Raw genomic sequence first — 26,974 nt, 5'->3', positions numbered from 1 at the left:
TTTTTTTTTGGGAGGGGGCGGGTGAGAAGACCTGATTTTTAAAACCAGATTCTTGATTAGTGGGAGAGTGATATGGTTGGATGAGATCAGGGATTCTCAACTAGGGTGTCCATGAGCTTAGGTGGGAAAAATTACACCTTTATTTTTACTAGTTTCTAATTAAATTTAGCATTTCCTTCAACTATGGATGCAGGCGATAGCTATTATTCTGAGATGGGTTCCAGAGATTTTGCCAGACTGCCAAGAGGGTCCAGGTCACAAAAGGGATTAATAATCCTTAGATTAAATTATCTACATGCCTATTACAAGGACATAGGTAAGGCAACATACTACAGTGTCATAGTGGTGTTGATATACAGGAATAAGAACCTATGGGAAGGCCTGAGAAGTCTAGCCTTGTGGAGTCTATTTCAGAAGGATTTTCATTCTCTGTATTTGAACCTACAGCATCTAGCATAGTGTCCAGCACATAGAGATAGCCTAGTAGCATAGTGAATGGAGTGCTGGTCTTGAAGATGGGAAGACCTAATTTCAGATCCTGCCATGTGACTTTGGACAACTCACTTAACCCCTCTCACCTTCAGTTTCCTCATCACTAAAATAGGGATAATAATTGTACCTACCTCACAGAGTTGTTGTGAGGGTTAAATGAGATAATATAGGTAAAGTCCTTTCCAAACCTCAAATTGCCATATAAATATTTGCTATCATTAGAAAGTGGTTAATAAATTCTTGCTGATTAATTGATGTGGTTAATGGGATTCTCCTGTGAGACCTGGAAGGGGATGATACTCTTCAGAACCATGGGTCTGAGTCTTGGTGGGTCTCATTCAGGCCTTTGCTATTTTTAGATTGATGGACTGATAATCAAGGTTTCCTGGTAAGGGGTTTCTGGAGAGACATTATCTGCTGACCCACTTCCTGCTGGGCTGGAATGTGACTCAGTCAATGGGGCATCCATTTCCCCCTCAGCTGCCCTTTGGAAATGCAGCATTTGATCATCACACCACTGAAGCAGCAAGAGAACAGACCAGACCTTTTTCAGTTCACAGAACCCCAATTCTTTATTCATCACAGCTTGCTCACAATGACATACAGGAAAATAGCACTAATGAAGAGGAGAATATGCAGGCAGCAACCTTCAAGAGGTGGGGTTGGGGGGAAACAACTTCAAAACTGCGAATATTTTTGAGTGGGTGTGTTTGGTGAGTCCCGTAGTTGGCGACGAGTGCCTGTCTAGCCCTCTAACTGTTACAGTCTTCATGGTTAGAGATAGGTTTTTAATGAGGTGAGGTCCCCTAACACTGATGGAAAGGCCAGCTTTGAATGGAAGTCAGCAGTGTGTAGGAGTGTATATGTAAGTGTATATGTCTTAAATGCAACAACCAGCTCACAGGTTCCAAGTTGAAAAATATTCAGTAGCATCATGTACTTGTACTATATGTAATAGCATAAAAATGAACATCATCAATCATGGCATCCACGAATAAGCCACCTGACACACTAATTATTCATTCCATCAAAAGAACTTAAACTAGAGAATTAAGCCCACTTTTATGAGGAGTATTTTATGGCTGTATTTGTACCACTTAGGTGTTGCCATGTTCAGCACTTTATAACATTCAGCTTTTTGCTTCTACTCAGATCGATCTTAGCTGTCTTTCAATCCATCCCTTTTCTAAATTCGAAGTCACATTTGTTGCCCATAACCCAACGGAAGCAGAAATGAATGGGAAGATGATCAATTTGCCTATGTTAGAATTATTCTGTTGTCTCTAGGCTATTAAATAGATTATGAGCATACAAATGTCAAAGAGCTATTTATTTGGATGGTTTCCACATGGAGTCACAATACCTGTGATCTAGTTATTGTCTCATCAAAGCTCAGAGATTATGAAGCATTCTAGGCAATTAGGCATGATTGGTCTCTAGCACCATAACCTACTACTGACCTCAATGTTCTGTTGGAATGAAAAGTGCTGGGAATGGAGTTGGACGTGGGGAGCTTCCAAAAGAACAGACCTAGCAAATTCAATTGAGTGGAAAGAGACAACATCAAAAGCCTGTTACAGGACATGTAAGATTATGAAATAACTTGCATAATGCAATACTTGTATTTTTTAACAAAAATGTAAGTATTTACAAAATAAGATCCAAGGTTGTTTTTTTTTAAACATCAAGCAAATCATTCTGCAAAGAGACTGCATTGTTTTTATTTTTGTTTGTTTTTTATAATGAGTTCTTTTTTTTTTTAAACCATGTCATACATTTTCCCATACTGATATCGCATGATCCATTATAATATAGGCAGGGGAGTTTACTAGAGATGGGGATATGTTATGTCTGCCATTCTCTTCACCCGGACAGTTCCACCTGCAGTTCCTTGTTCCTACGAACCTCTGCAGCATGCCTCTCCTGGAAAACAGCAATGAGAGAAATGTCATAGAGGGATAGGATGGTGTAGCAGACATAGCACTGGCCTGGGATTCAGGAGATCTGACTTCTATGCCTTGCTCTGACGACTGACCAGTCATGGGAGTATGGCCAAGTCGTTTTACTTTTTGAGTCTTAATTTCAACAACTATAAAATGAGGGCAGTTGGATCTCTGAGATTCCTTTGTATGCTAGCATTCTATGCTTAGAAATTCTCTAAGGACATGATTATGTGAGAAAATAATGGATTTTGGGGGTCCCAGAGACCTCCTCCACTCGAGGGCCTAACCAGGGAGCCTTGCCTGACCTTTCTTAAGGCCAGCCCAGAGTCAGCAGAACTGTAAAGGAAATGTAGATTGACCTTCCTGACTACCTAAAGGAAGTTAACTCACCTAGACCACCCTCAGGTCATGCCAATCAATGGACTTGAATGTTACTTGGATCAATGTACAGCTTTTCACTGAAGGAGTATCCTCAAAACTGCACCTAGCCATCTGAATATTTAACAACATTCCTCCAAATTGTCATGTTTAAATATTGACATAAAAGTTGGTAATTAGTGATTTATTATTTTGTTTTGTTGTATTTTTGTTAAAAGGAAAACACAATTGACAGGATTTGAGTACAACCATCTATTTTTGTTCACTATCCTATATGTAACTTATTTGTCCATAATTATTTGCATGTTGTCTCTCATGTTAGACTGTGGATTTGAGGGCAAAGACTGTTTGTTTTTTGAATGTGATAAAATAATGGAATTTGACAGATGCCCAGGGGCCCCACCTGACTGACTTAGTATTGTTTGAATTGGGTGAGAATGAGAAATTGACTAAGTACCTAGTAAGGATGATTGGATGTAGACCACACCTGGCTGGCCCTGAGTGATGTTATTCTCAGAGGCTGTGTACTACTGACATCAGTAAGAGACCACTTTCAACGAATCAGCTTGAAGGACCTCCCCTTTTGGGGAGGGAGAGAGGAACTAGGAAGTGGAGTTTAGCAGGCTGCCTGACTCTTTTTTTGGGGAGGAATAGGCACGTGGTGAGAGAGGGAGAACAGGAGTTCCCCTTGTCATTCTGGACATTGTCTTGGTGGTGAGAGATTTCATGTGGGCTGTTAGGAAAGGAAATGGTTCTGTCTCTCTGGCTATACTGAATATATCCAAGCTTTAATAAATCTTTAAAAGCCTAAACTCTTGCTGAATTTATCAGTGATTTTAGCCAGCTTCCTCCCCCAAGACTTTGGGTGGGGGGGCAGATTAGAACCCACATTTAGATTTTAAACAACACATTATTTTTGTGGTTGTTGTTCACTGTCAGGCACATAACAGGTGTCTAATATATACTTGCTGATTTGACTTGTTCTTTAAGCCTGGAGAAACTCTAGCTGATGGATCCATATTACTACAATAAAGCACCGTTGCTTTGCTGGAGGCAGCTATGCCAATTGTGGACACAGCTTTCAGAAAGGAAAGGTACCCATAAATGGTAGCAACTTTTGTAATTAGTCTACTAAGAAAACAGCTTGCATGACTTAAATAATTTTTGAAGAGTACCCCCTACAAAGCCATAAATTAGCTAAAGAAAGAAAACTTATTTGCCTTTGGGATGAACACGTATGGGTTGTGAGCTAGAAACTCAGCAGGAAAAGGTCAGACTATAAATAAGTACATCTGAGTTTCTAGAGCATTGTTTTCTTTTTATTTCCCCTCCAGATACTTCATGGCTCCTTTGCTGGTAAATTCCTGACCACACCTCTTTAGAGCATAATCCTGAACTATATTATCATTTAGATACTATTGACATTAGGAACTCAAATGAAGCAAGGCTTTCCTCCCACCCCCTTCTATGCAGCCAGTAGGGAATTACAGAGCACCATTATCTTTTCTATCAATCTTTGATTCTACTAAAGTGTTTGACTTGATGAGTAGATCCCATAAGGTGGTAAATTTTATGATAGTAGGAATTGTTTCCCCTGCACTACTTTTCTCCCTCTCCCCCTCCTCTTTATCTTTCTCCCTCCCTCACATACATAGTAGACACTTAATCAATGTTTGTTGATCAATTATTAAGGAATACTAGAAAAAAGCTCATCAAAGTCATAATGATAACCTTTTAAGATTCATTACTCATCATCAGTAGAATTAAAGAGGGTGCTAGTTTTGGTTCTCCTTTGCACAATCTGTACCCAAGGATATAATAAAAGATCTGGAATCCAGAATTACATTGAACTTTTGTACTTATAAGAATGCTTAATATGCTAGAAAAAAGCATTGGGTTTAAGATTAAAAAAGTGGGGGAAGCTTGGTGGCACAGTGGATAGAGCACTGGCCCTGGAGTCAGGAGGACCTGAGTTCAAATGTGGTCTCAGACACTTGACACATACTAGCTATATGATCCTGGGCAAGTCACATAACCCCAATTGCCTCAAAAAAAAAGTAAAAAAAACCCAGGATTATGGTTTTGGGTCAAACACTAAGAAATTGTATGACCTTCATCATGTCACAGACACTGTCCTTGTCTCAGTTAATTCATCTGTAAAATGGTGAGGCTGAATTTAATGTCCTTTAAAGTGATTTTCAGCTCTTAACATTCCATTATTCTATTTCAGCTCAATAGGTTGTCTATCAACAGAAATCCTTGGACCATTCACCTACAAGGTTCTTTATGCTGTTGATTGTACACTTGAACTACAAACTCAGGATGATACATAAGAGATTACAGACTGCTCTGCTAGATCCACATATTGTAAAGATCATCCTAGTTTGAATAATGAGTGGTCATGAACTAACTTGTATCAGGAATAATGTGTATAAAACACTTTGCAAATCTTAAAACACTGTAAGACTGTGAGCTATTATTATTCATTTCATTTCCTACACACAACGACAGAGATGAAAGTGATCAGACTAATTTGCTTTTGTAGACTTCTTACTTTGTGACAAAGAAACAGAAAAAACAAACCAACCCTGCAAGGATACTATAGAACTTGGATCACTCATAAAGGCAACACATGGGATACTGGAGAGAGGCAATATGATCAACTGAGCTGGCCTCAAAACCTGAAGGAACTGTGCTCAAGTGTTGTGCCTGATATACACTGGTTGTGTGACTCTGGGCCAATTACTTAAGTTCTCAGTGCTCTGAAGCTCTTTAAGTCATACATGTCATAGAAGATGATGACTTGCGCTGGCACTGGGAGTTTTCTCACCCAGGAATCCCTTGCACCAGTGAAGTCACAGTTCTAATTCCTATCTCAGTTCCTATTGAATACTGGACGTCACTGCTATCTTTTTTGAGGAGTTTCATCAACCACTCATGACGTATTCAATGGCAATGATGGGACAGTTTTACCAGCTAAGCAAGATTTTTAAATAAAAATGACAAGGAGAAACAGAGGAAAAGGCCACAATGTATACAATGAATGCAGGCTACAGCTAATGGAGCTTGATGGTGGTTTGTTGTTATTGTTTATTTTGCCTTTCTTTGCATCTTTAACACTTAGCATAGTGCCAGATATATAAAAGGTGCTTAATAAATCCTTGCTGATTTGATTTTTTTATTCAAGCCTGGAGAAAGTCTAGCTATTACTACAGTAAAGTACGATTCTTTACCTACCTTGAATAGAGTGCAGCTCTTGGAATTGGGATGCCTGGACTTGAGTCCCAGCTTTGCTCTCAATTAATTTCTATATGACACTGAGTAAGCCACTGTACTTCTCTCAGTTTAAGTTTTCTTATCATTGAGATGTTAAAACTGAAGCTTCTTATTTCACAGGATTGTTGTGAGGCTCCAAGGAGATAATGCATGTAAAGTACTATTCAAATTAAGCCATTATTGTTGTTTTTGTTATTAACTGTGGATATGTGATTATAAATGGAAAATTGAGGTAACTGGATGGTGCTCAAAGCTGTCTCTCGGGAGAAAACATGGCTGAATTTTATTTTCTCACAGAAAATATTTCGTTTTATTATTGCTACTATATCATAGTATATGATGCTATTACCACTATAACAACAGTCATAATGTTCTCCATTTAGAATTGGCTACATTATTAGAGGTGTAATGAACAATCACAAGTAAATAGTTTGTTTTATTTTGCACTTAATTTATATAAACATTTAATTTTTAACATTTCCATGAGACACCTAAATGTGATTACTTAGATTGAAAGTCCTTTGGCTATGAACAGGAGGAAGGAGCTTATAATAAAGCTCCCAGGATTCTTTGTTCTTCTCACTATTGAAGGTGAGACTGTTGTTTTCCTCAAAAATCAGAGATGGGTCATCCTGGCATCCCTTAGGGCAATGCTACTTGATGAGCTCAGAAGGAATAACAGATTGCTCTACCTTGCCTGAGAAATAAATAGTGTATTCAACAAGGCCTCCATTCTTAATAACAACGATAATGATAATAGCTTTTTAAGGTTTGCAAAGTGCTTTACAAATACATAATTTTATCTTCACAACAACCTGGAGGGTAGGTGCTATAATTTTCCTCAATTTTATAGATGAAGAAACTGAGGCAGTCAGTTCAAATGACTTTCCCAGGTTCACACAGCTAAGTGTCTGAGGCTGAATTTGAACTCAAGTGTTCCTGACTCCAGGTCCAATTCTCTATCCACTGTGCTATCTAGCCACTATTCATCTATTATCTATCTATCTATCTATCTATCTATCTATCTATCTATCTATCTATCTATCTATCTATCTGTCTGTCTGTCTGTCTGTCTGTCTGTCTGTCTGTCTGTCTGTCTGTCTGTCTTCCTTCCTTCCTTCCTTCCTTCCTTCCTTCCTTCCTTCCTTCTTTCCTTCCTTCCTTCCTTCTTTCTTTCCTTTTTTCCTTCCTTTTTTGGAGGGGCAGAAAGGTCATATTTAATTCTATTCCTTGCCATATCTCTGAGGAAATTGTGAAAAAAGTTAATCTAGGTTCATTGAAACAAGTAACTTCAACCCATGGACCACATGTCTGATACCCACCCACTATGAAAAGGGAAGAGAAGTGAATCCTTGCCATCTTAGAATTTATGATCCACATGGTGGGAAATTCTGGGCCTAGTATGATATATACATTAGATTTTTGGACAGTGACTTTCAAAGAATTCAGAGAAACAATAGTTAAGATGTTAAAGCCTGAGAATGTAAAAGGGAAATTGGCTCAAGAGGGATGAGAAGTTCTTGACAATGGAATTTTGGTGTCATGGTAACAATGATGAAGAAGATTGAAGCAAGGACAGGTACTGAGGACTACTACAAAAGATTAGCAAACTATGATAAGAGTAACAAACAGAAGTTAGTATGAGGTGGACTATGGTTTCTTACAACTCAGTTTATGAAACTGACTTTTCAAGATTCCAAGAACAGTAATTTGTTTATTATGCCAAAACAGAACATCTAGGCATCAATCGTGACTTGTTAATTACAGTTCTGAGCTCTGAGGATCACTATTTAGGTCATTCTATTTGGATGATACAAATAGATCTGCATAAAGGAGGAATCTTTGTGCTACAGTTTCATAAATCCGTGCTTCTAATCCATCTTCCTCCAAATCTGATCCTCTTCTGTGTAAAGAATTGAACACTTAAATGAATGATGATATGATTAGAGAGATGAAGTAAAAGGGCATGTCACATTTTGAGGTAGAAGAGAAAGGACTACAAACTAATGGATGTTACAGTATAATTTCGGGCTACCAAAGAGGGCGTGTTCATCTGATAAGGGACCCTTTATTTGATAGATGCATGCTACTTTATTTGGGGTTCTGGGGAACTTCTGGGTTTCTGTAAATTGACATTATGAATCAAATATGCAGCCATATTTAGAGCACTATATCAGGCATCAGCCAGGACTTGTAATTTAATTCATAGGATCATAGATTTAGGGCTTAAAGTGACCTCAGAGGTCATTTAGTCCAGTGATGTCAAACACAAAAAAGAAACAGATCCTTTCAGCTTGCATAATGACTTAGAAAACCAGAAATGAACATTATCTATATTGTCTTGTATTTTTATTTATTTTGTAAAAGATTTCCCAGTTACATTTTAATCTGATTCTCACCAGGCACTCCCCTGTTTGTGGGACATGAGCTGACACCTCTTTATATATCTGATCTACTTCAACACTCTCATTTTGTTGATGAGGAAATTAGGCTAAGGCAGGTTAATCGATTTTCCTAAGATTGCAGATGAAATAAGCATCAGTGATGGGATTTGAACCATGGCCACTGTACCATGTTGGAACTTTAAAAAAATCTTATGTGGCCCTGGTATGATATTTCATATCCAGTTTCTGGATCTGATGGAGGGGGTGTCCTTTGAAACTGTCATTTTCTTATTGTTCTAGATTTGGGTGCATCTTACAGCTGCTGGAGGGATCTTGGGTGGGTCATCATATCTCCTTTTATGATCTACTGTACTTAGCACTTACCACATATTGCATTTCCCCCCTCTAATTGTCCTGCACAAGTTAATATTTAATTTGTACTGTTTTTTTCCTGATTTGACCTGTGATTTCACTGGTACCTGAAACTCCCTGGGAAGAAACTTGATCTACCAATACCAATCAGCATCTGCTTATCAATTTATAGTCTTGGAACATTTCTTAATGAGTGACTTGCCACAGTCACAAAAGCAGTATGTGCCAGAGGCAGACTTTGAACCCAGATCTTCACTCTGAGCCACCTTTCTACACACTATTCCACGATGCCTTCTCTATTTAATAAGGGAGATAAAACATCTACACATGAAACAAATTATAAACTTTTTGCAAGAGGTTGTCTAATACTTCTTTTGTAGTCTCCTCCTACTGCAATGTGCTAGGCATGTACATGATCAACTCTCAATAAATACTTATTAGATTATGAGATTACTGGACCTGGAGTTAGGAAGAGCAGAGTTCAAATCCTGCCTCAGACACTTAGTAGCTGTGTGACTTTGGGCAAGTCACTTGACTTTTCTAAGCTTCAATTTCCTCATTTGTAAAGTGGGGATAATTATAGCAGCCACAGCACAGGGTTGTTGTGAAGAGATCATTTATGTGTTTAAAGAGCTTCGCAGACTTAAAAGTTCCATATAAATGCTTGCTATTATTATTATTGTTATATCTATAATCAATTATGCTGATTAACTATCAGCATTTCCGTAATGCAGCTACTTTTTTTTGGTAAGGCAATTGGGGTTAAGTGACTTATCCAGGGCATCAAGTGTCTTAGGCTGGATTTGAATTCAGGTCCTCCTGAATTAAGAGCCAGTGCTCTATCCACTGTGCCACCTAGCTGCCCCCACAGCTACTTTTAATAGAGCAGATGTCACCATTGGCTGTTGTGATACATATTGTTCCTATTAACACTGTTGTTTGTTTTATTTTATTTTTCTTTTTTCTTTTAGTCAATATGGAATAGTGGATAGAGCTCTGGACTTTTATGTCAGGAAGACCTGGAGTTTAATTCTTCTTCTGACATTTATTAGTTGAGAGACTATAGGCAAGTCATTTAACTACAATGAGCCTTATTTTCCACATCTGCAAAATGGGGATAATAATAACTTGAGTTCTTATTCACAGGGTTGTTGTGAAGCTCAAATGAGACCATGCATGAAAAACTCTCTGCAGACCCTAAAGCACTAGATAAATGTCAGATATTATTATTTTTCATTTTTCATTTCAGGCACATGATGGATGATTCCTACAAAAGTGAGGCAGTTAGAATAATTTAAAACACGTCAAATACTAAGAAAAAGTATTGTAAATTTTGGGTTCAAACTCCCTGAAAGCATCTACCTTTCTCATACATTAATTACATATTCAAGGAGGAAATAGGTGGGGAATGCTCATTAGAAAAAAAATCAATTGAATTTTTGTCCAATCATTTTCTGTCATGTCTGACTCTTCATGATCCCATTTGGGATTTTCTAGGCAAAGAGACTGGAATGGTTTGTCATTTTCTTCAGTAGCTCATTTTACAGATGAGGAAACTGAGGCAAACAGTGTTAAGTGACTTGTCCAGGGTCACATAGCTAGTAAGTCTCTGAGCAGATTTGAACTCAGACAGATGAGTCTTTTTGACTCCCGGTCTTGTACTTTTTCCACTTTGCCACCTAGTACTGACAGGGCACCTAAAAATTCATGAAACAGAAATTTATGGGATAGTTCTAAAAACTGAGAAAGGGAAAATCCCATCATTCCCAGCTGCCCTAGACAATGAGCAAATATCCTGTTAGATATGGCTGTTGTATGTTGGGCTATGGAATGCTAGTGTGGCTGTAAATACTGCTATAGCCCATTTGGGCTATACCATTAATCATATCACTAATGCCTGCCATTTCTGATTTATAACAGGATTGGCCATAAGCACTAGCCTGGCTAAGTGATGATAATTACTTTGCTATCACAGGGAAAGTCTTGTTGGCAGATGTCAAGCCTTCCATTTACTCTTTATGAAATACAATTACAGTACAAGGTTGATGTAGGTAAAAATTCACAATGAATTCACAATGAACTCATTTTCAAGTGGATAGGATTGAGAATGAGATTTAAACTGTAAGCCTGGAAATAACTACATGTGGAATGTTTTTTGTTTTTAAAATATTGAAAAGAGGTCTTCCCCCCTCACCCACCTCAAATAGAATCTTTGCTTTTGGCCTCTGGTATAAAAATGATTACATATGATCCCTATTGCCTTGAGGAGGGCTATTTTATTTGCCCAAGTGCAATCATCCAAAGCTCAAATTTGTCCATTGTTCAGAGGAGACCTGCTACCTGATGCTAGACAGTGTTCACAGTGAAGTTGCTTCAGGAAGATCATGAGTGCATAAATATTCCTGCCTGAAGGAAGCCACATTAACTGAGACTATCTGAAGGCCTGTGTTGTGAGATGATACCCATAAAACAGAAATGACTCAGTCTAGCACATAGGTACACAATCAGGATTCTAATCTAGAAGGCAGAGTGATATAGTAATTGGGAGCATCATGGAAGGAAATCTGGTAAGGATGTGGAAGGGTATTGAGGTGGCAAATAAGTTGGCTTGGAAACATTAGGCTATGAGCTGGAATTATAAATAGGGGAATGGGAAAAGATTTGCAATATGTGGGACAAGACAATTTGTAGAACCTCATCACCCTTTGGATGTACAGATGAAAAACGTAGGCAGAAGGGCATAAATTATTTTGCAAATGGAATCAGAAGGGGCTGCCTTTGTGTATCTGTGTGTGTACATGTGTGCAGAGTTTTACAAATATTACCATTCCCAAACTGTCATTAACGTAAACATGGTCCTTATTACTGCAGGATAGCTCGAGGCCACTTGGAATAAAGAAAAACTTGCCCAATTACCATTCTAGTTGCAGACATTTACCTCCTGGCAGGGAACCTAGCATTACACATAAGATAATACCTGGTTGCCTTTGGTTACCATTAAGATCCAGAAAGGGAAATGGAGGGGCAGAGGGAATGGCATGTTCCTTCTGGAGAAGGTCTGCAATGATGACTCTGTTTTGTGCTCCTGTGACTCTACCAGATTCAAAGCTTCCCAACTGCTGAACTGATAACAAAATGGAAGGAGGAGAAAAAGAACTCTGCTCTGCTGTCTTATTGCTTGGTGTCCCCAGAGCTGTCAGAAAGGTGTATTCTGCTGAATATGAAATTTCTTCTTTTTTTTCTTTTTTATAACTAGAACTAGAATAGTGATAGCGACCAGACCTGTGATTTTCATGGTAAAAGTAATTTCGAGGTAGGAAAATCCCTCTATCAGTGCATATTGGCACCCTTTGTGTACATTACTACCTTAGAGGGTTGCTTACATCACTGAAGGCTTAAATGATCATGGTTAACCAACCAGTATGTGTTAGAGATGGGATTTGAATGCAGGTCCTTTTGGCTTTGAGGCCAACTCTCTATCTATTATGCAACAGCCTCAAATAGATATGTTTAGATGCTTTCATCAGCCTAATTTTTACTCTTGTCCCTGAACATGTTAATGAATCTCTTCATTTTCCTATTCCCTATTCTGAACTTGATTCAGGGATAGTAATGGTGTGGTCCTGCAATTTCTGTATTCCAAGGCCACATAAACATCCCCTGGCAGCGAAAGCACCAGAGTTTCCTCCACAAGGACCCATCAAGAAAAACACAGAAAAGGGAGGCAGTTTCCTCTAGAACTTCAGGCCTGCTTCCTCCTTTGCTTTGGAGCTGAGAAGATATCTCTCACAAGAATAATGCCCCACTTACCTTCTCTTGAAGGCGTTCAATAAGCGCAGCTAAATTAGCTTCACGGTTCTCTTTAATCTGTTCCATTTTCAGTATCAGCTTTTCCTCTGCCATTTTGCTGAAGTTGTTGTTCTCTTCCAAAGCCTTCTGAAGGACTTCTCTCTCATGTTCTCGCTTTTCTGCCAATTGTTTGAGCACCTGGGCCTCCTGAGACTGAGGGGAAAAAAACACATCCCGCTGACAATCATCCAATTGCAAACCTGTCAGAAGAATGAGCCATTGACTTGGGGTAGCGAGAGCTTTATGAGAAATAATACTCCTCTACTCCTTCATCAATGTTGTTAAGTGAGGTATTTCTCAGAGCGTTTTGCTAGCACACGGTTAACTGGAGAAAGAACGTTTTCAGCTGGGGATTTTTGCTTTGGGCAAGCTATCTTCAAAGAAGCAGCATTTAAACTATGCTGACTAAGTTTCAGGCATTGCTGTCAAGCATTTATACAACATAAAGTGCTTTAATTAATCATTGGATGCCAACATTCCATTTAGGTCAGAGAAGAATGGGTAAGGGCTGGGGAGAGTTCCGGGCCTGGTTTCCGGCTGCATTGTTCTTTGGCCAGCTGTAACGCCTTGCTGTGTGTGAGCCTTTTATATCTCACCAATGGGAATAGCTAAACTGACAGTCTCCTTTTACCGCTCCTCCCTTTTTTATGAGCCTAATGTTCCACTTTGAATTCAGGATGGTACAATGTCTATTTGAGCACTCACAGGTGAGAGCTCTTCTTCTAATGCCTCTCCTGAATCCTCTGAGGTCCCCTGGAGACTCATTTTCCTGGAGTAGGTGAGTGCGTAGAGTAGAATCTCCCCCCAGCCTACCTTTTCCTAGGATTGTGTGGTCCAGGGTGTGTGTCAATGGGATAATGTCAATTCAATTCAATAATGAGATAATGTCTGTTTGATTCAATAATGCATAGAGGATCATAGATTTACATCTGGAAGAGGCCTTAGAGGATATTCAACATGACACTTTCATTTAAAAACTAAGGAAACTGCTTTAGAAAGGGGAATGACTTCCCCAAGGTCATATAGCTAGTAAGTGGCATAGCTGGGAAACAAATCCAGGTCCTCTGGTTTTCAAATCCATCACTCTCCTAATTCCACAAATATCACACACCTACTACATGCAAGGTGTTAGGTTCTTGGACTAAAGAGATGAAAAATGACATAATCCCTGCTCTTGGAATTACAGAACTAGGGGTTAAAGTTAGGGTTGAAAAATTGTTTAGAATTATCCATCTCCTTTCCTTTTTCCTTTCTGTCTATCTAAATCCTCTCTGGCCTCCTAAAGCCATCTTGAGGCCAACCTTTCCTCAAATATCTTTTCTGATGATTCCCCCAGTATGCATGAGCTCCCTTTGTATTGAAAATGTTTAAAAATTGTTTTACAAAGTGGAACATCATTGGGTTAGGGAATTCTGAGAGTGATGACCTTTGGCTGAGAAGTGCTCTTGATAGAGGTGGCACCTGGGCTAATCTTTGAAGGAGGAGAAGGATTTTCATAGCATTTTCATCCTATGGAGGATGAAGCCCATTGTAGGAATGGGCAGCCATTGGGAGAAGCACCAGGACAAGATCAGAGAACAGCCATTCCACTCAGGCACATAAATCAGGCTCATAGATATACTTGTGTTGTTTTCTTCACCTGGAACCATCCCAAAGCCAACCCTTTCTCTGAACCGCAGATCAAGTCTCACCCCGCCCTTGAAGCTCTGAGATAAAATATGAGGAGCTAGGTGGTACAATAGCTAGAGTCCTGGTCTTGGAGTCAGGAAGATCCTGAGTTCAAATCCAGTCCCACATACTTACTAGCTGTGTAATCCTGGGCAAATTACTTAACTATCATGAGTCCAGTTTTCTTAAATATAAAATGGGAATATTATCAGCACCTATCTCACAGGGTTGTTGTGAGGAAAAAAATGAGATAATATTTGTAAAGTGTTTAGTATGGTGCCTGACACAGTAGATGCTTAATTAATAAATGCTTGTTTCCTTCTCTTTCCTCCCTCCTCGCTTCCTGAATGCAACTGGAACTGTTCTTCTCCCCCCCCCCACCTGTTTTTGCAGGGCAATGAGGGTTAAGTGACTTGCCCAGGGATGCATAGCCAGTAAGTATCAAGTGTCTCAGGCTGGATTTGAACTCAGGTCCTTCTGAATCCAGGGCCAGTGCTTTATCCATTGTGCCACCTAGCTACCCTTTCATCTTCCCTTTCTATGAACTCTTATAACTCTTATTATCTGAGTCTCATAGTTTGGTAGTTAATAGAATTGGTTTTCCCATGGTAGAGTGTAGAATCAGTCTTTTTGGATTATAATCACATCTGATACAGCTATATGCCATTTATGTGTTAGTCTTGGTCTCCTGCAGGTTAAAGACCATTTCTTATGTACCTATCTGTCCATGGTGCTGAGCATCCTCAATAAATACTTGTTCATTTATTGAAGGAATGGTGAAGGGACAGAAAAAAGGACATAGCACCTGGGTTCTGTGAGGGTTTTCAATTGAGCCTATCATATGAGATAGCAAAACCAATCAACCAACAAGCATTTATTAAGCACCTACTGTGTACCAGGCATTGTGCTGGGCACTGGATATAAGGAAAAAACCCATAAATCATAATATGTGGACTTTGTAGCTATGGATATTTCTTTTAGATGCAGAAAGCAGATATTTTCCAATTCTTTGACTGTCATCTAGACCTATTTGTAAAGGTCTTTATAGGATGACATCGCATATAATGCATTCTTTTTCCTACTGGTGAGGAGTCAGTGAGCTTTGAAAACCCATAAATTATATCCAAGGAGTAGATTATTCACCCAGAAGGATCTGACTCACTGGTATTTTTTTCCTTATATAATGATCTCAAGATTGTACTAAAAAGGAAATAAGATATGACAGTGTAAAAAAATATAGGGAATTTCATGAAAATAATTAACCACTTTCTTTGTCAACAAATTCACTAGATCAAAGTGAGGGAAAAGCCATGCATGATTCTGACACCTATTTTTCATACTAGACTTGTTTTCTGGGAAATCTATTAGGCTTGGATTATGCTCTAGGTTGAGACTTCAAAAGGAATCCTTGTAAACAGCAGTGATAAACAATATTTGGTTTTAATTTAGACACTTTTTGGTCTTTTAAGTTAAGCAATAAATGTTGTTAAAAGCCCTTGTGGAAAAAAAACAAACCTCTAACTGGGAGAAAAACAAAATCCAGTGACAATTTTTCAGATCTCAGATAGGTGTCTAAACTGAGCATTTGATACCAAAGCACCATTGAAATAGTGGAATCATTTGTGTCAATGCATTCCACTGATATTTTAAGATGAAAACTGTTCACCTCTGGAGAGTGACTAATAGCATTTTGATGGTTAAACCAAAACAAAGATTACAGGTTTAGAGTTGGACAGGGTCTTGGCAGTCATAGAGTAAACCTCTCCATTTTAAAGATGAAGAAACAGAGGCCCAGAGACGTACAGTGATTTGCTCAGAGTTATACAGGTAGTAAGAAGTGACAGACTGAAGTGCTGTTACCACCCTGGATTCTTGCAATAGCCTTCTGCTTGGTCTCCCTGTCACAAGTCTCTTTGTACTCCAGTTCATCTTTCACTCAGCTTTCCAAGTCATCTTCCTAAAGTGCAGGTCACTCCCCTACTCAGTAAACTCCAATGGCTTGCTATCATCTCTAGGATCAAACATAAAATCCTCTATGTGGTGTCCAAAGTTCTTCACAGCCTGCTCCCCCTTCCCCAGTCTTTGCAGTTTTCTTACCCATTATACCTCCCTAACATTCTCTCTGATTCAACAACACTGGCCTCCTTGCTTTCCCATCAACAAGATACTCCTCCCAACTCTGTGCATTTCCATTGGCTATCCCCCTTCCTCCTCTCTGTCTTTTGGCTTCCTTCAAGTTCCAGCTAAAATCCTATCTTTCCTGTGGCATACTTTCCTGAGAAACCTTAATGATAGTGTCTTTCCTCTGTTGATTATATTCCATTTATCCTGTATATATCTTGTGCTTAGTTATTTGTATGTTGTCTCCTCCATTGGACTGTGAGTACCTCGAGAGCAGGAAATGTTTTCTGCCTTTCTTTGTATCCTCTGCACTTAGGCCAGTGGCTGACATGCAGCAGGTGCTTAATAAATGCTTCCTGACTGATTGGCAAGTACACAACACTTTCCATTGTGGCATACTAAGAAAGAAAGGGATTAATCCTCGCTACCTGCTACATATGCTTTTATTGTCATCATGAGGGCCCTTTGAAGAGCCCATCACTTCCTTATTCTCTTATATCTCATTGAAAATGCTTTTTAAGACTCTTGTACTTGAGAAGCAGTGATTTGGGATCCACGACCTTGTTCTGAAAACATATTTTGATAAACCTATTTCAACATAATTGTCTTCCTTTGTAATGCTATGTTATTTATTGTACGCATTTAAAAACATTATTCTGAGAAGGGGTCTATCTGTCATAGTTTTCACCAGACTGTCAGAGGGCTCCATGACCCAAGCAAGGGGAAGAGCCCCTGGTGTCATGAATACAATGCTAGATTGCGAGTCAGGGACACCTGAGTTTGAATCTTCCTGCAGACACTTACTACGTGAAACCTCTGTAAGTCACTTCACTTCTTGCAGACTCAGTTTCCTCATCAGTAGAATGGGGATTATATTAACACCTACCTTATAGGTGGTTGTGAAAATCGAGTGAGCTAATATATGTAAAGCTCTTTGAAAATTTTAAAGTACTATAAAAAAACATTAGCTATTATTAGTGTAGGAAATAGTATTCATGCTAAATAGTATAAGCGCCCTTCTAGTTTTTGCCTGTCCTTCTTATAGTCAGGATCATTTCTAAATCATCCTAAATCATTGATATAGCTTGTTTATGTAAATATATTCCTATTATGCACTTTTGGATTGCTGTGTATGACAAAGACCCTTAACTAGTGGCCCTTCCATCTAAAAAAATGAATGACTATTACTTGGAGATTTTAATTTGAGAGGAAATCTATATTGAGGGTTTTTTTTGGGGGGGAGAGTGGACTATTGTCATTACTACATTCTGAAAAGACTCAAAGAGTAACTTGGGTCAGTGTGTTGAATGTTGTCATTGCTTGTTCGATATAGCTTGTTTATGTAAATATATTCCTATTACACACTTTTGGATTGCTGTGTATGACAAAGACCCTTAACTAGTGGCCCTTCCATCTAAAAAAATGAATGACTATTACTTGGAGATTTTAATTTGAGAGGAAATCTATATTGAGGGGTTTTTTTGTGGGGGAGAGTGGACTATTGTCATTACTACATTCTGAAAAGACTCAAAGAGTAACTTGGGTCAGTGTGTTGAATGTTGTCATTGCTTTCTGGCATGGTATTGAAGGCTTGTTGGAGTCTCACTGTGTCATATGTCCAGTCTTTGCTCCTTGTCTACTGAGAGGAGACAGGGAGTGGATTCAGAGAGCTCCTAAGGCTGAATGAAGTCTGCTCTCCCTCTATATCACCTTGCTGGATAAAGAGGGAGATGGTGAATAGGGCTAAATTGAAAGGCAGTTTTGCAGTAAGACAAACACCAGGAAGAAAATGGTCAAGGGAAAAGGTACCGTGATCTCTTACTCCAGAAGGTACAATCTACTTCTGGGCCATCTCTAATATGGACAACCCTTGGGAGAAGGCTCAGTTAGTTGCAGATTCAGGATTCAGTTGTCCTTAGGATCATGGATTGAATTGGAACCCTTGACCCAATCCTAAATCCTTGAAGCAGATGCAGAATTACTTTAGATCCTTGAAAGTTCTCTAACGTGGGACCTTGGTTAGACTTCCAACTATGCTTTGAATAAACCATCCAGATACTCCTTCTAGAAATCCATGGTGTTAGTTTTGGCAGTAGGGAGGAAAAAATAAGATGAACAGGAGGCCAAAGGGACAGGGTATCATTTATCCTGCTTTTTGCCTTAGCACTCTATCACAGGAATATATCATGGCTAGACTCCTTTTGACAGTATAGTGAAATCTATGGACTCAGAATAATATTTTAATGTACATCAAATAAAACACATAGGATCACAAGGGAAATTAATCATATTGAAATACTATGAGCAATATATATGTATACATATATCCATGTATGGATATATATATGTATGTGTATGTGTATGTGTATGTGTATGTGTATGTGTATGTGTATGTATATGTATATGTATATGTATATGTATATGTATATGTAGATACCCCAATGCATGAAGCCATAACTGTTTGACTGGAAACTTTGACACTCAAAACTATTCTGATTTTTCTATTTTTCAATGTTAATACAAAAATTAATTTTATTTTTTATAATTGTGATCATAATTTTCCCATTCAAAAAAGTCAATTAGTGAGAAAAGTACACCAGGAAAATGAGCATGAGAAGAAAAATGGATAGGAATTTAATAGGGCAGGTTGGTGGCAGGATGTATTTTCAGATTTCTAGCCTTGTGGGGCCAAAAGGAATCTTTGAGCATGAACGTATAGCTCCCACATGGGGATTCTATACACAGGCCAGAGTGGTGCATTTGGCTCTATTAATGGGGTTGGTACTTTTAGAGTCATTCAGAGTTAAATCAGATTATGTCCCCTAGGATCCAAGGTTTTCTGGACAGCATTTATTCATCTCTAGCTAACAGGGGAGAATGGAAGGAAGTGAAGAATGTGTCTGTGAGTGTGATTTCACTAACCAACAACAAAGGCCTGGAAAAGTAGGTCAGGTCACCCTTCCCTGGGCACGGTTTATGGCTAGGAGTCTTCTCTGCAGTGAAGTGTAGAATGGGAGGTGAATTAAGGGGGAACAACCCTCCAGCTTTTCTCAATAGCATGATACCTTATTAGGGGTTTTGTTCATTAACTCTTTTTTTCCTAAACCAGTGTTTCTTAACCTTTTTTTCTATCATGGTTCAGTCTGATGAATTCATGAACCCCTTCTCAGACTATCATTTTTAAATGCATAAAATGAAATAAAAGTATTACCAAGGAAATTGAAGATATTAAAAAAAACAACAACAACAAAATTCATGGGTCAAGGTTAAGAACCCCTGTCCTAAATGAAGACTCTTAGACTCCATTCATATTATGGTCTTTTTCACCAGTCTTGAGTACCTCTCTAGTAACTCAGTAGGGAGAGGAAGTTATCATCTCAAATCCTTCATTGTTCTAATAGCAGCCCAAGGATTGGGTCTCATCTATTATTTTCTGGTGTTAGTTGCTAGGGGTGAATTCATCTCTGTTATCCTCCAAATTCAGCCCTCCAGCTTCTGTCTCACGGGGAGATGTTTTAAATTCTGGTAGCTCTGTTACCTTTAAATGTTGAGCTGAAATGAGACACGATTCAAAATGAAGATGTGGAATCAAAATTCCTTTTCCCTAGAGGACCATCAAGTTGAGCAGAAGCAAAATGCTCTAAATTAAAGCTCTGACCTAAGCACTTGAGGGCCTATTTGCCAAAGGGACATACTTGATGACTTGGATGATTTAGACTTAATACAGAGGCAAAATTTGCTGAGTGTTGTTAAAATGAGCTCATTTAGAGAAAAATTATTCAACCTTTGAGCATATCAGAATGGTATTGATCTAAAATGGAAGGTCAACAGGATGGAATAATAGGGCAAGATAATGGCCCACTGATGTAATTAATGCCAATGTCTGGAAGATAATATTTATAGAAAATAAATGTTAACCGTGACATTCTGGAAGACAAAGATCCTCTTTACACTTTCTCTTAAAGAAAGAGATGTGACTTATTGTAGGATTTTTAATTTTTACATAAATCCCACAATGGATTCCATATTACAGATATAATTTCTTCTCTAGTGTATATGGGGAAGAAAATGGTAAGACACAGAAAAGAGTTATCGTACATTTTAGTAGCACTTCTGATATGGTCCAAACTCATTTACTGTCATTAGTTATAGTGCTGGTTATAGGAGCTTAATTACTGCAAAAATAAAATGGAAGATAAATTTGAGTTAAAGGGTATCTAAAACTCACTTATACTCTACATATACATGAGTTAGAAGGGATATGAAGGTCTATATTTTAGTTATTGCCAGTTTGATTTTCTTTTCTCAATTGAATTTATCTTCTATCATTTCATTTTCTTGTCTAATTTCTATCATTTATGGATATTACTTGCTGTAAAGCATTGTCTAGCCAAAAGTAAATCTTCCTGTGCCTTCTTTGAACTCCTTGGTGAGTGAGCTAGGCTACTTAAAATATAATTAATGATTTAACTTTTAACAATAAAAGTTGTGCTGTTAACCCAATTACACTTAAAATAGAGAATAGACACATCTAATTTAATGCAACAGAGCCTTGTTAAGAAATGTCAATGAAATATAATTATAGAAGAGAAACTCCACTCTATGAATTCTGTGGTGAAGAATCAGATGTATTAAAAAAAATTATAGTCAATTTAAAGACCTTTGGAATGACCTCTCCAGAAAGAGCAAACAAAAAGTTGATTGTGCTGAAAGGCTAAAAGAGAGTCACTGTGTTGCTCTCTTATTATGTAACTATGCAAATCAAGATTCTATTATTCCATAGCTCATGTGACATCCTCTTTACAAAGTGAAATCCTTTCTGAATGTTTAACTAAGAGTGATCCTAGGTAGTGTGTTATTACCTCCAAGCCATTTCATATATATATATATATATGTACATGTATGTGTATATACCCTGCCTGTCTGTCTGTCTGCCTTTCTGTCTATCTGGAAGTTTAATGTAGTATAAAGAATATTCAATATAGGATTGAGGAGATCTGGATTAAGGTCTCTTGCACCTCAGTTTTCCCATATGTAAAACGGGGATAAGTAATACCTGTCTTGTCTGCCTTAAAGAATTGTCATGAATCTATGTTAAAAAAAAGTCCCATTTCGGGGCAGCTAGGTGGTGCAGAGAGGACCTGAGTTCAAATCTGAATGCAGATACTTGACACTTACTAGCTGCGTGACCCTGGGCAAGTCACTTAACCCCAATTGCCTCAAACAAACAAAAAAAACCCAAACCAAACCAAACAAAAAGGCCCATTTCAAAGTGCTTTGCAACCATAAAGCTACATATCAGTAAGGGTCATTTATTTATTATATCTTGCTTATGATTATTTTTGAAAGGGCACATGGTATTAAAAGAGAGTTGGTCAGGAATAGTGATTAAGGGCTAAAATTAATTATATACGTATATGTATTGTAACAATCAGGGTGCCACCCCCTTGCTGAGAAAGACATTGTAAGAACCAGGACAACGACCCCCTGAGGAGAAAGCATGTGACTAGGGTCCGGAAGTTACATGTATTCAGAGAGCCGCCTGTAAGTCCTGTCAATTAATGCTACCAGCCAATTAGCTTGGAGCTGTGTGTAGAGACAGCACCTGGGAGGGCCCCCAGGGAGCTTCTGCTCCAGAGAATAGGGGATCTCTCTTTTCAATTGGAGGTCGTGGTAGCTGCAGCAGGTTCCTTCTGAACTACACATGTTCTTCCTATCTCTTTTGCTAACTTCTACTTTAATAAATGCCCCAGACAGGTGCTACGAGCTTCTAATTTAAGGCGACCACTCCTTAGATTTTAGTCACAATTAGATTTTAGACATCACAGTATACACATATGTATATGTGTGTATAAATATAATGTGTAAATTATAGATATATTAAAATAACCAAGAATAAATCTTTCTAGTAAAGAAGCTAGAGGTAATAACTGAACTAGTTTGGGTTGGGTTCACTTTAGTGATGTCTATTTTAGGGCATAATAGTTTGGATATCATGAAATCCTTAAATTTACATTTATAAATATTTATTACCCTTTAAAAAAAGATTCACTCATAGCCACTTGTAGTTGGGCTAGTAGGTATAGCTCTCTTGTCTTATTTCCTAGCAAATTAATTTTAAAGACACTGGAAAATTATGAACTTGAAAAAGAAGCACTTTTACATTTCCCTTTTGGAGAATTTTATCTAAAAAAATGAAATTAATCTAGTTCTCTGTAGTCAGCTATAGGGTGGGGACTGTGATTTGGAGATCTGGGCTGTAGTTACCTCATTATTTCCTGATTCAGAAACAACAGGTGCCTCATGGAAGTGACCATTTGTTTTCTTAAACAAGGGCAGGGACTGGGGAGAGACAAAGACTTGTCAACCTTCATAACAATTTCCCCCTAACATTTATTTTTGGTCCAGTCAATCAGTGGAGCAGCATTAATTCCAGCCCCAAATGTGCCCAAAGCAGTATGTTCCACCTAGCAGCCAGATGGCCAGTGCTGAGATGCTGTTGGCAGATGGAGAAGAGAGCTACCCAGAAGCAGCAGGTGCAGAGCACCAAGGTAAATTCAAATTCATGCTGTGATGCATCACTGGAAGCCCTTCATCAAACACAAAAATGTCCCTGGTTCATAGTCAAGGTGGCACTTTTGTGTTCTGAGCCTGGTCCTTGGTTTGTAACAGATGTGTTCTCCTTACACACGTGGCAATTCTGATTTTTTTCCTGGTGTGCAGAAAGGTAAATCGTCCAAGTTTAATATTGTGATCTTTTCTATTTAAAACTAGGGTGGTTGTGAAACTGTAACTCTCATTTAGTGCAATTGTAGAAGATATGCCCATTTGGAAACTTTTACTGACCATGGCTTTGTTTTTGTTTTTTTTTTTAAGTGAGGCAATTGGGGTTAAGTGACTTGCCCAGGGTCACACAGCTAGTAAGTATTAAGTGTCTGAGGCCGGATTTGAACTCAGGTACTCCTGACTCCAGGGCCGGTGCTCTATCCACTGTGCCACCTAGCTGCCCCTCATGGCTTTGTTTTAAGATAGGAAAATAAACTTCTAATCAAGCTTACATATTACCCTGAAACTCTAAAATTGACCTCAATTTGGTCAAAATCAGTTGGCTAATGAGAAAATAAATCATGGGAAAATAGGTACCAACAAATACAGAATCCTGAATGATGATTCAAATGAGACTCTCTCACTCTTTCTTTCTTTCTTTCTTTTTTTTTTTTTTTTGCAGGGCAATGGGGGTTAAGTGACTTGCCCAGGGTCACACAGCTGGTTTAGTGTCAAGTGTCTGAGGCCAGATTTGAACTCAGGTACTCCTGAATCCAGGGCCGGTGCTTTATCCACTATGCCACCTAACTGCCCATCTTTATTTCTTAATAGTGATATATTGACATATACATCTAAGGTATCCTATTTTGGAAAGAACTGCCCAAATATTTTCAAATGACTTTGCTGTCAATCAAAGGTGATGTTATTGATCACCTTCCTTTCACTACTTAATTTCTCTAAAGAGTGATCAGTAGCCACTGCTTGAAATTCCTTATCACATATTCAATTCTTAATCCTTTATAATCTTGCTCCTGCCACTACTCCTCTATGGAAACTATTCTTTTGAAACACTTTAATTCAATTTGTCATTTATGGTTCATAGATGTAGAGTGAGAAAACACTTTAGAGATCATTTGGTCTGACCCCTCATTTCCCAGAAGCTAAATAACTCGTCCAACATCATACAGGCAGTAAGAATCAGAAGTAGTATTTGAACACAAAGTTTTTGTTTCCAAAAGCATTGCTTAGGCTGCTGTACTATTTACTAAAAATCTATTCTATACAAGGCACTAATGATACAAAAGACCTTGTCCATGTCCTCAGCAACTTGACAACATATTGGAGTACATAAGATCCATACAAGTATTAGTATGATAGAAGGTAGAATGTGACACAAGCAAAAGAAAGAGTCAGATGAAATGCTTGGTGAGAAATGGATCACAAGACCCAAAGAGTAGCTTCATTAATGCTTTGATGTTAATTTGGAAATGAGTCTCCAGTGTAGTGCACGAGGGATTTGTCCTTGGTCCTAAGCTTTTAAAACTGTCTATCAGTGATTTTGATAAAGACTTTGATGGTATGCTTATCAAATCTGAAGATGGCAGAAAATGAAGAAGAGCTAGCACAGAGTTAGGATTCCAAAAGGTTATGACAAGCTAAAACAGTGGCCTGAATTTAATAAGGTGCAATTTAATAGAGATAAATACAAGATCTTACATGGAATCAATTAATAAATTTCTCAAGTACATTATGGGGAGAGCATGATTAGATAGTAATTCCCCCCAAAATGTGGATTTTAGACTACAAGCTCCATATGAGTCAACAATATAATATAGTATCCAAAAAAACCCCAAAATTCAAGTAAAGCAATCATAGGCTATATTAAGAGAATTATAATATCTAGTATTTGATAGGTGATAGTTCTACTGTACTCTACCCAGGTTAGACCACAACTGGCTATTCTTTTCTAACTTACCAGCTAAACTTACATTATTTAATAAATAGACCCTTCTTTTTTTCTGATCCTAATTCTCCATTTTGAGAGCAAGAAGGAGAGCACATGCTAAGATTAGGGACAACTGGTTGTCCAGTTTTGCTGGCTCACAGGACGTATGAAGGGAAGTAGGGTGAAGCAAAGCTGGCCAATGACTTCCCCTTCATCTAATTAAAGGCCTTATCTCAGTTCTCATTCTAAAATAAAATGTTGGTCCTGGAAGAACTCTTATAGATCAGCTAATAGAAACCTCCCATTTCATAGAAGTCGAAAATGGGGCCCAGAGACATTGTGACTTTAGTAAGCCATACAGTGAGCATCAGAGTTAGGAACAGAACCAAGGTTTCTCACATCCTGATCTGGTCCCAGTTTATGCTACTTATGCCCATCTGCCTGCTGTAGCATTTATACCTGTAGCATTTGACACTGTTGACCATTCTCCTTTCGGGACTCTCCACTGGTTTTTATAACATTCAGCTATCTTTATTCTTGGTCTTTTTTGCTGCCTCTTATTCATCCTTCCCTCAATGGGGGTGTACCCTAGAACTCCACCCTTAACTCTCTGCTCTTCTCTGTTGCTGCTTTCTTCTTCATCCCTTCTCATGGGATGTTAATAATAATAATGCTATTCTCTCTCTATGGGAGGTGGGGGAACTCTCTTTGGCCTTGTCCTTTCTTCTTAACATCCCCAACAATTGGTCACACAACTTCTTTTTGAAAACCTCCACTGATGGGGAACTCACTTCCTTCTGGATACCTATACCATTTTTGCGTTACTCAAATCATTAGGAAGATTTCTTATTATTGAGCCAAACTTTGCCTCTTTCACATACTTAAATGTTTTAACATAAGTGCTTTGTGAACCTTAAAGTGTTTCATAAATGATGACAGATATGATGATGATGATGACATTTCAAGCTTGCCTATCATTTCCCCTTCCAAACTATCACGCTGTCTTTCCTGACTTCATAATATTTGATAATAGTACTCTCATGGATTTGGAAAATATTTGCTCAGTTATCAAGTTGTATCTATTCTTCCTCTGTGATGTCTCTTATGTTTTTCTTTCTACAACTACTGTCCTCACTCAGACCTTTTCACTTTATACATTGACTACTGCAAAGGCCTCTTTACTGGCCTTTCCTTAGTATCTATACTCTTCTACTTCTTCTCAAACCCATTCACTCCTACACACTCTCACCAGGTGATATGTCATAAAACGGAAACTTTTACATCCTCCCAAAACAAAATAAAACAAAACAATAACGCTTCAAACATACTACCCATGGTTTAAGTTAAAATCCAAACTTCCTTAGCCTCATATTCAAGGCTCTGTACAATCTGGCTTCAGACTTTCTTTCCACTCTCATCTACCATCACTCCCTACATAGACCTTTATAAAGCTTCTGGTAGATTGGTATTTTAAAAGTCTCAAGAATGTGTCTTGTCTCTGTACCTCTGCGGGTCTCCTAGCTTAGACTGTCTTCCCAACTGGTTTATTTCTGCAGATTCTACCATTCCTGTAAGGCCTACCTCCTCTGAGAAGCCTAACCTAAACAATATAGCCCATAGCTGCTCCTTCTGTTAAGTCCCCAGAGCCTACCCATAGTCTTTGTTTTTGATCTAGCATTAATATACTCCCTCCTATTAGGTTTAATTAGGTTTTTATGTGGGCAAATATTTGCTCTTCAACTAGAATGCAACTCCTTTTGGGCAGTGTCTGTAGTTGTTGCTTCTTTCTATTACCTCACCCTTTCATAGTGACTAGCAAAGTGCCTTGCACAAAGTAGGTGTTTAATAGAATTTTTGGACACTTAAGTAAAGTATCAATTCAATTAGATTGCCTCTGATTTATATATGCAGTATTCTACTTCAGTATATATTGGGCATATATCTATTTTTGGAATTTAATTTTACTTCAATCTCGAATGTTTGCCATCCATGAAATTAGT

General features: G+C 38.3%; 1 protein-coding gene across 1 annotated transcript in view; it reads right to left on the bottom strand.

Moving 5' to 3' along the window:
* Nucleotides 1-2,209: 2,209 nt before the first annotated feature.
* Nucleotides 2,210-26,974, bottom strand: part of STMN2 (stathmin 2) — a 64,508-nt gene continuing 39,743 nt past the window's right edge. The window contains exons 4-5 of the mRNA XM_043976243.1: nt 12,656-12,847; nt 2,210-2,415 (exon numbers count right to left, since the gene is read on the bottom strand). Of these exons, the coding sequence (XP_043832178.1) occupies nt 2,356-2,415; nt 12,656-12,847 (252 nt within the window). The 3' untranslated portion in view covers nt 2,210-2,355. The remainder of the gene's footprint in view (nt 2,416-12,655; nt 12,848-26,974) is intronic.

The sequence above is a fragment of the Dromiciops gliroides genome, chromosome 1, assembly GCF_019393635.1.
Source record: "Dromiciops gliroides isolate mDroGli1 chromosome 1, mDroGli1.pri, whole genome shotgun sequence".
Lineage (NCBI taxonomy): Eukaryota > Metazoa > Chordata > Mammalia > Microbiotheria > Microbiotheriidae > Dromiciops > Dromiciops gliroides.
Note: the sequence above shows the minus strand (reverse complement) of the source record. Positions and strands in the feature narration are given on the sequence as shown.